The following is a 9,495-nucleotide window of genomic DNA, read 5'->3' as shown; positions in this document are numbered from 1 at the left end:
TGTGCTGGTGTGCATTAGAGTCTTTAATTACCGTTCTATATTAATGCGCTGCTTACTGACACACACACACACATATCAGAGATCGCGCAGCTCACACATCCAGGGGCAAAGAGACTTGTCAACGCTGCCCCACGACTTTTATTAATAACAGTTTAAATACTGAATCGCTACATTATATTTTCCAGCAACAAGAGGATAAAATTGCTGTTTTTGACTCGCATACACGCAACTTTCATCTCTCGAATTGGCAATATTTGAGAAAAGGGTTTAGCAATTTATAATTATTGGGGGGACTAGCCCCCCTCAATGTCTACGTTGGTTATCGCCCTGATCAGACATGAAAATATGTTGTGGCACTATTGTGCAGTCTGTAATGAAATGACGTTAGCAAGCTTTAGCGATTTTTTGCAAACATTTATTTGAGTAACATGACCGTAAATACGAACTCACGGTTGAAAGTAACTTAAAACAAATGATTACTTTTTGTTAAAATCTTTATTAATGCCAAAAAATGCTTACATTTATGTGTCTTTTTGTTCGCTTGGGCAGCCATGTTGCCGCTGAAGCAGGTTTACGCTGAGATAATTCATACCCCTTCATTTGAAGTGTGGTCCCGAAAAATCTTCATTTGAAGGGCTGTCTGGCCCTTCCCCTTACCCCTACCCCTCCGACCAAAAGAGAATCGAGACACCCCTACCCCTTCACGTGAACGCGCGAAAGGGGAAAGGGGAAGGGCTAAGGGGTAGAATTGGGATTGGGCCTTAGTTATTGATGAATATGTGATAACCCTTTGGATTCAGATCTTCAGACCAGGAATTTCTAAAAAGTCCATCAAATATGTACTCTGAAGTAACACAGACTGTATCTTCTGACTCAGTCTGACACTCCCAGCTGGATGTGTAATGTCAATAATGTGTCAATTTCCCTGCATGATGACTGTGAGCAGCTGTAAACCAGTTTTGTGAGTGTTTGCAGTGCTGACATCATCCGAGCAGGATATCCTGGTGTCACGCGTCACACTGCACAGGAATGTCTGAACCTTGTCACCTAGTAACTACAAAACAGAGTGCAGTTTACCTGTGTGTGAGTGTCCCAGCATTAGTATAATGAGTGTTATGGTGTAAAAATGTTTTCAGGTTACCCAAATATTTAATGACTGATCATCAACCTGAGGACATTAGGTGAAACCAACGAAAGCTATGACAGATTCGAACAGTAGAAAAAGCTGCTTAAGATAGATGAAACTGGTAACACTTTAGTATAGGGACCAATTCTGACTATTAACTTGTTGCTTATTAGCATGCATATTACTAGAATATTGGGTCAGGTTACCCAAATATTTAATGACTGATCATCAACCTGAGGACATTAGGTGAAACCAACGAAAGCTATGACAGATTCGAACAGTAGAAAAAGCTGCTTAAGATAGATGAAACTGGTAACACTTTAGTATAGGGACCAATTCTGACTATTAACTTGTTGCTTATTAGCATGCATATTACTAGAATATTGGCTGTTTATTAGTACTTGTTAAACGCATGTTAATGCCTTATTCTGCATGACCATATTTTAGATACCATGATCCTATATGTTAAGGATAACCCTAAGGTTAATATTTAGGTTCATCCTAAATATGTCGATCTGTGTGTTTGTACAGAGATGAGGCTCTTATGAAGTGCTTCTCTGAGGAGAGAGGGAACCTGGAGAGACAGATCGAGGTGCTTCAGTGAGTTGAACACACACAGCACTTGTAGAAGCTCTTCGTGCTAACACCAGATATGCCTTCAAATAGTTAGTTTTTTATATAACGCTGCTTCTAAGCCATTTTGAGATAGATTCACTTTCAGGTAATTTGAGAAATCATAAAAACAAATCAAAACACACATTTAAACCGGAGATGGAGTCCAGCAGCCAGATGCACTTACAAGGAACTTTGAGACTTATTAAGGTCAAAAACTGAGGATAATTAATTCAATATTTACACGTCTTCCAATTTTAATCCCAAGCATCTTTAAATACAATCAATTCCAAGTTTAATTTCTTATTGCATCTCCATTAAATTTTTTCCTTTTTAAAAAAAATAAAAAAATAAAATCTGCTATTGAAAATGGCTGTTTCAATAACATACACATGCCATATACATTCACTCTCGTTGTCTTGCATCTTCTGAAGCATACTAAAAAACAAAGACAAACTGTAAGTGTCACGTGTATGTTCCGGTTTGCCCTTATTTGGTTCTTCCTGTGTCCTGTCCTCATTGGTTATCATTTGTGTCCAGCTGTGTTTCATTAATTGTTAATTTGATTCCATGTGTGTCTCCTTAGTCCCTCGTTATCCTGTGTTTAAAAGCCCCAGTCCTTTCAGTTAGTTTTTGTCGGTTCTACTTGTTGATGTCTTCTGCTACGTGTGTCTTCCTGGTTCCCTTGATTCAATTAAATGTCTTCCATGAGTTCCTGTGTTTTCCCTGTTGCTCATTCTATTAAATTCCATGTCGAAGTGTTCTCCAGCGTCTCCTCGTTCCTCGTTCCAATCCTCCCCGAGTGTAGTGTGACAGAACAGCAGACCGTGACAGTAAGCAGCGCCCCTTCTACCCGTGTTTGTTTTTCGTTTTTTGAATAGTGTTTTTGCTTTTTTTCCCCCCTCATTCGTTTCTCCCTGCCCAAATGGAGGAACGAGCGATGTTCATCACCGTGGCTCAGGCGAGCCCCGACCCTGTCAGCTAAGCGAGAGCGTTCATGCCGCTCGCCCTCGCCAGCTCCCTCGAGGGGGAAACCCTTGTGACGCTGTTCCGGATCAGGATTACTTGCCATCGCCCCGCGGAGCTCCAAGACACCACCAACCTCGACTGGAAGGAGGCAGTCATCTGGTGTCTGGAGAGCCTCTGATCCCAATCCGGGACCCTTCCGCCAGCCGTTCCTCAGCCAAGCCTGCCGGTCTTTCCGAAGTCTAGTTCTGAAGTTCCTGTGGCAAGCTCCAGTCCCTGAATCCCCTCCAGAGCTCCCCCCAGGATTCCTAGATTTCCCCAAGAATTTTTTTTGGGGGGCCATATACCCGTGGCCGAGCCAGCCTGCTCCGCCATGGCAACCTGAACTACCTGCTCCGCCATGGCCTCCTGACCCCCCCCCCCCCCGATGGTACTGTTACGTCTGCGAGGGGGGGGCGATCTGTCACATGTATGATCCGGTTTGCCCTTATTTGGTTCTTGCTGTGTCCTGTCCTCATTGGTTATCATTTGTGTCCAGCTGTGTTTCATTAATTGTTAATTTGATTCCAGGTGTGTCTCCTTAGTCCCTCGTTATCCTGTGTTTAAAAGCCCCAAAAAACCTTTCAGTTAGGTTTTTGTCGGTTCTGCTTGTTGATGTCTTCTGCTATGTGTCTTCCTGGTTCCCTTGATTCAATTAAATGTCTTCCATGAGTTACTGTGTTTTCCCCGTTGCTGATTCTATTAAATTCCATGAAGTGTTCTCCAGCGTCTCCTCGTTCCAATCCTCCCCGAGTGTAGTGTGACAGTAAGGAAACAGAGAGCAGTATTTGCTAATGTTTCAGAAAGTATTATTTAGATTTTGAAGTGTTCTAAAATTATTAAATACATTTAATATTTTACATTACTTCTGCAGGAGTGAAGAAAAATGTGTGCTTTCATTTTAGGCAACACCGCAGAAGCTAAAATTATAAGTAGGGTTTGCTTTTTTTTATATTTGCAACTTTATATCTTACAATTGCCTTTTTTTTTTAAACGCAATTTTCTTTTTTTAAACGTTTTAATGCATTTTTAAATACATGTAGCCATGTGGCCTGACCGTTAACCTACTCATGAAACTTGTCATTTCAAAGAATGATAATGGGATGAAATTGTTTTCCAGAGATTAACATGAAAAAGTTAACAGATGCCTTGTGCTCCTCTCTGCTTAGTGTTAATAATATGGTCTTGCACAGATGGTTATTACCTACCAGACTAATGACAGTTTCACTCCCTCTGTATCTGTGAGATCTTTCAACTTCTAACATGTAACCAAAGCCAATGCAGCAATTAATCACAGCTTCGTATAAGTGTGAAGAGCCTTGTTAACGCTGTCTATTTTAAGAGACACACAGCGTATCCATCCATCCAGTTTGTAAGTGGCTTGATTTTCTGAAGGTGCTGACTGCATCAGAGTAAAATGAAGCTGCTACTTTGCAAAATGATGTTTCTGCTGTTTCTTCATGTCCAGGGCAGCGAACAGAAAGCTCCATGACAGTAATGACAGTCTGCGTGTGGCGCTGGAGAACAGTCAGAGCAAGAGTAAGATGCAGGTAAGAGCCTCCTGTGTCCAGAGCCTTTCTTTACTGTGGATGCTCTTGTGAAATGGATTAAGGTATTTGAGAGCAATGTTTGCTGATCAGGCTTATACTTTGATGACTGTGTGTGTTTTTATAAGAGGTGTGGATTAGGGTTCGAGTTTACATTTGACATGATCTTTTTCTCTTACAGCGTGTTAGTGGGATCTCACCTGGAGTTTACGTGAGCACCAGAAAGACTCTTATTCTTGATCGGTATGAGTTGAGGTCTAAATGTTCGGATGTTGATCACACTTTCTAAACTCGTTTCATTAGTAATCCACTGCATTAATTTAGCCCAAATATACAGACTCCATTTAAAATCTTTACTTGTGCTTTATTGCTGTCTTTTTTTTATTTATTTATTTTTTTTTTTGGTTGATGCACCGATATTTACATTCCAGCCAATAAAACAAACTAAAATAGTTTTAATGTTATGGCTGAAAACTGATAAATGGCAAATATTGAAATTCTGTACTATTTCGTCAAAATAAAGAAAAAATAAAGGTGAATTTAAGCATCGCATGTACAGTATGAAAAATTAGTATTCATTTTGAGATTTACATTTGAGTATTAGGGTTGCAAAAAGGTGGACAATTTCCAGTAAATTTCGGAAACTTTCCAGGATTTTTTTTGGAACATTATATATTAATGTTCTACCCCTTTGCAAACTTAACGAGTATTATTTAGTTATTAGTGTCTTACAAAAATGTGAAATTTTGTGTGTATTAATTTTATTTGTTTTCAGTTTAGGAATTTTGTTGTGTGTTTTTGCCATTATTACTATTTTATTTAGTATGTCTATAGTTGTTTTTGTTGTTGTAAATGAGAAATCAGGGTTAACACTGACTGATACAATAAATAAAAAATAAATCTCACACATCGCCTGATAATCAATATGGTATAACCAATATATTGTATTTAATATAGAAGTTTGAAATATAGAAAATCAATTGATATAATGTTTGCTATTCTAAATTGACAGTGACGAGGTCATTGTAATATCTGCTTCCTGAATTATGATTGGTTTGATAACATCCTTTACATGGCTAAGACAGTGTCACATTGATTCTGGCAGTCAGCAAACCGACTTTTCACTTATATACAGAACTAAAGCTAATGCACAACTATTCCCTTCAGGAAATGCAAATCTGTGATGTTGACCCACTGAACACTTCCGTAGGTGCTGTAACACGTGCGTGGACGAGGACTTTGATCAGTTTGGGCTGATGGAGGGTCTGTGCAGACCGAGCTGTGATTCTCTGGCTCTGGCCCTGTGCGACCCCATGCGCAGACGCAGCTGCGAGGAAGACAGTCTTCCCGACAGCTGCGTGGACAGCGGCATGTCTACCCTGCGCTCAAATAACGGCTATGATTATGAGCTTGAGAGAACTTCCTGTCCGAGTCCTGAGCAAGCAGCGGACAGCAACACCACTGTGTCTGGAGACACATCAGATACAGAGGTATGATGTCAGTAAATCAGACCGACCAATCAGACACTACAGACAAGGTCACTTTTCTTCAGTTATGTTTTTCATGTAGTTTAGAACATTTTACACCCTTGTGAAAAAGATGTACACTTTAGCAGACTTTTAAAAAGAGCATTTATTATGGAAATGATATAGGCCTACTTTAAAAGAATATTCTTAAGTGTGAATTGAATGGAATGTTTTGAATTTTGAAATGTGTTCTGCTGAATGTACTGACAAGCATTTATAGTAAACTAAAATATACTTTAATTTCATTGCAATTAACTTGTATGCCATATATTTATAATTATTCATAAAGATGACATTGAAATTTAGTACTTGTAAAATATATGAACACATTACAGTTAAAATTATAATCAAGTACTTTACCTGTGCTTTAGTATGTTAGTCACATCAAAATAATATAAAAATAAGTGTACTTTAATGAACAAAAGATTATTAAAACAATTATTTATTTTTTTATTTTATTTAAACTTTTAATTTAACAGTATGACAAATACACCATAATTGCACATTTAGTGCAATTAAGTGTAATTCTTTTTCATCAAGTGAAGAAAAATACTAGTAGTTTCCTACGCATTCCTGGTCCATGTTACACAGTCCAAATGTGTCCCTGACAAGCAATAAAAATGTTCTATTACTCATGTAATGAATAGAAAAAGTCTCACACTGTTGTGACAGTAGATCTTCATTAGCAGCAGTCATTGACTTTCTTTAGGTAATTGTTATGAGCGATTGTGATTATTTGATCACTTTTTTTACATAATGAATATGATTTTTTTTTAATACTGAAGAATAAAAGCTTTATACGTAAAAGGCAAATATGAACGGGTAATGAATAATTCAAAGGCATCTCTCTGTGTACTTAACGTGCTGTCATTTCTTTATCAGTGAGACTCAGACTAATGTTTTAAAGTAAGCTGTGTGCTCTCACAGGTTCTAGAAGAACGAGAAGAGGCTGCTATCGGGTCGGACAGCGAATCCGTTCTGAGCTGGACTCTTTCACAGCCTGCTCAGAAAAGCGATGTTACTGCTTCAGGGAAGAAATGCCTCTCTGCCATCTTCACCGAGGTACTGAATTCACCTTCCAGAAGTGTCATAAAGCCTTAAATTTGACCCACGGCATTCAAAATCCTGAACTCAAAACAAATCTCAGTTCTAAAGCCCAAATGTGTGTTTGTGTGCATGTGTTTGTTTGTGTGTGCGTGCGTGCGTGCGTGTGCAGAGAGAGCAGGATGTGTTGGCAGTGACTCAGCCTCCATCGGAGAATGCTTACAGGATTGTGCTGGCGGGAGACGCTGCAGTGGGAAAGTCTAGTTTCCTCATTCGCCTCTGTAAGAACGAGTTCAAAGGCAACACTAGTGCCACACTGGGTAAGACTTTTCTAACACTTTACCACACTTGAATATAATCTCTAACTGTCACAGAGATTGTGAAATCTTTTGTGTCTGTTTCATTGCAGGGGTTGATTTTCAGATGAAAACCTTGGTGGTGGATGGTGTTCCAACAGTGCTGCAGTTATGGGACACAGCTGGACAAGAGAGGTAAGATCCCAGCTCCCAAATTCTAGATGAAACTCACAACCAAAACATATATACTCCATAGTATAAACTCTAAAGGCTGTGTCACATACCAAGCAGACATCAAAGAACAAGCGGCGATGAAAACCTCACGTTACCTGCCAAAAGGTTGCACTAGCACGTACGTTCTAGTGTTGGGTAGTTCTTGAACGATTCGTTCGTTTTGAACGAATCTTTAATGTGACTCAGGGAAGAATGAGTCGTCTCGGGGAGTGATTTGTTCAGTCGCGCATGCGCAACATCCTATAGGTTCTGTACTGGAATTAGTCAAGTAGTTCACCTGTTTCGAGTCTTCGTGTTTTTCCGAGTCGTTCGTTCATCACGTGACAGCCCCATAAGCTTTAACCAATGCAGTCTGAGCCGGAAAGAGAATTGATTAGTTCATCTCGAGTCTTCGGGTTTTTCGAGTCGATCGTTCATCACGTGACAGCCCCATAAGCCCAAACCCGAAGACTTGTCAGATAAGAGGTGGTGAGCTAATCATAGACTGAAGACTCGGGTAAACAATTAATTAATCTTTTCTGTTTCTTATAGCAGTTTTGTATTGTTTGTAGTGTGATCAACGTTTGCGTAAGTAGTAGACATATTAGGGAAGTAACACGTAACATTTTAATTATATTTTGTTAAAATGAATGAAATGACTAGAAAAAAGATTCGTTCATTTTGCTGAATGAGACTCAAAGGTCCGAGTCGGTAAAATGATCCGAACTTCCCATCACTAGTACGTTCTGTGCCTGCATGAGAGGAATTACCTCTCCAGACCAGCAGGTGGCAGTAGTCTGTATTTATGATTCAAAAAGGGAAACCGAAAACACACTGTAAACAAAGCAGCACTTGCTTACCATGTTGAATTTGAATTATGTTGAACAGTTGCTCTTCATTTTCTTCATTCAAAACATCCATGTCTGGCCATGCAGATAAAGGATCTGACTAGTGCCGACGGTGTGGAAAACACTGCAAAAACTGAGCTGATAGACATTCAATGATGGTCGACATGAGCTTTAAACTCTATAATTGAGCTGTTCTTCTAGACCCCAGATATTCTTCATCTGCTCTATAGTACAAAACCTATTTGTTAAACTTGTTAGTTGAACTTCTATAGACCTTAGGCAGGGTAGCGCCATGTTTACTTTTTGACAGAAATGAAAACAAAGCTGTGAGGGAAAGAAATGCATACCAATTGTTCATAAACAACTTTCTGGAAAATAATAATCTTTCAGTGACAACAACTCCATAAAACTTAAACGTTATGAGTTTCCAAAATAAAATTCCATGATTTAGGACCTTTATACAGTGCGTGCCATTGTAAAGACTGTAAGTCTATCCCTCACAGCCTTGTTTTCATTCACGTTAAATTCAGTGTGGCATCTAACCTGATTGAGATCTATTATCTGAATTTACATTAAAACCAGTAATGTACACTCAGACACATTCTTAGGTAAGTACCTTGCTAGTACTGGGTTGGACCCCTTTTACCTTCAGAACTGCCTTAATTGACCCTTTGCAAAGACCTGCCCCCCTTCGTTACTGTTGCTTTGTCCGACAAGCCATGGCGCTCTCACGCCACACATGATGTTCTCACACAGTGAAAAATACATTGCGGAGCAAAGAGGAAACTCACAACGCGCAAACAGGCAAGACTGAGCAGGTTACTTTTGGTATGAAACACAGTCTCAGCTTTCAAATTTTTTAATTTTAAGAAATTTGAACAACACTATGAGATAAAGGATCTGCACTCGCTGTATCTTCTTAATAAATTATAGTTTATTTTTATTTTGCAACAGAGCAATCAACAATCAGACGTTTCAGCAAAAAGCCTTCTTCAGTGAATCATACAATAACACTTCCCTCAAGAATTAAAAAAACAAAAGTGAAGTCCAATGATCACCAGGTAGAGAGTCACAGGTGCTACTTATCACAAACTTAAAGGGTTAGTTCCCCCAAAAATTAGAAATTAGCCCATAAATTACTCACCCTCAAGTCATCCTAGGTGTATATGACTTTCTTCTTTCAGACGAATCCAGTCGGAGTTATATTAAAAATTGTCTTTGATCTTTCAAGCTGTTTAATGCCACTCAGCGGGTGTTGCATGCATCAGTCCAAAAGAA

General features: G+C 39.2%; 1 protein-coding gene across 1 annotated transcript in view; it reads left to right on the top strand.

The window, feature by feature from the left end:
• The window catches only part of LOC107562642 (ras and EF-hand domain-containing protein-like), a 40,763-nt gene that overhangs the window by 20,705 nt on the left and 10,563 nt on the right, over positions 1–9,495 (top strand). Inside the window, exons 7-12 of the mRNA XM_016247316.1 lie at positions 4,212–4,293; positions 4,472–4,533; positions 5,501–5,780; positions 6,744–6,878; positions 7,033–7,180; positions 7,270–7,351. Of these exons, the coding sequence (XP_016102802.1) occupies positions 4,212–4,293; positions 4,472–4,533; positions 5,501–5,780; positions 6,744–6,878; positions 7,033–7,180; positions 7,270–7,351 (789 nt within the window). The remainder of the gene's footprint in view (positions 1–4,211; positions 4,294–4,471; positions 4,534–5,500; positions 5,781–6,743; positions 6,879–7,032; positions 7,181–7,269; positions 7,352–9,495) is intronic.

This window comes from Sinocyclocheilus grahami, unplaced genomic scaffold (assembly GCF_001515645.1).
Source record: "Sinocyclocheilus grahami isolate Dianchi unplaced genomic scaffold, SAMN03320097.WGS_v1.1 scaffold831.1, whole genome shotgun sequence".
In the NCBI taxonomy this organism is placed as follows: Eukaryota; Metazoa; Chordata; class Actinopteri; order Cypriniformes; family Cyprinidae; genus Sinocyclocheilus; species Sinocyclocheilus grahami.
Note: the sequence above shows the minus strand (reverse complement) of the source record. Positions and strands in the feature narration are given on the sequence as shown.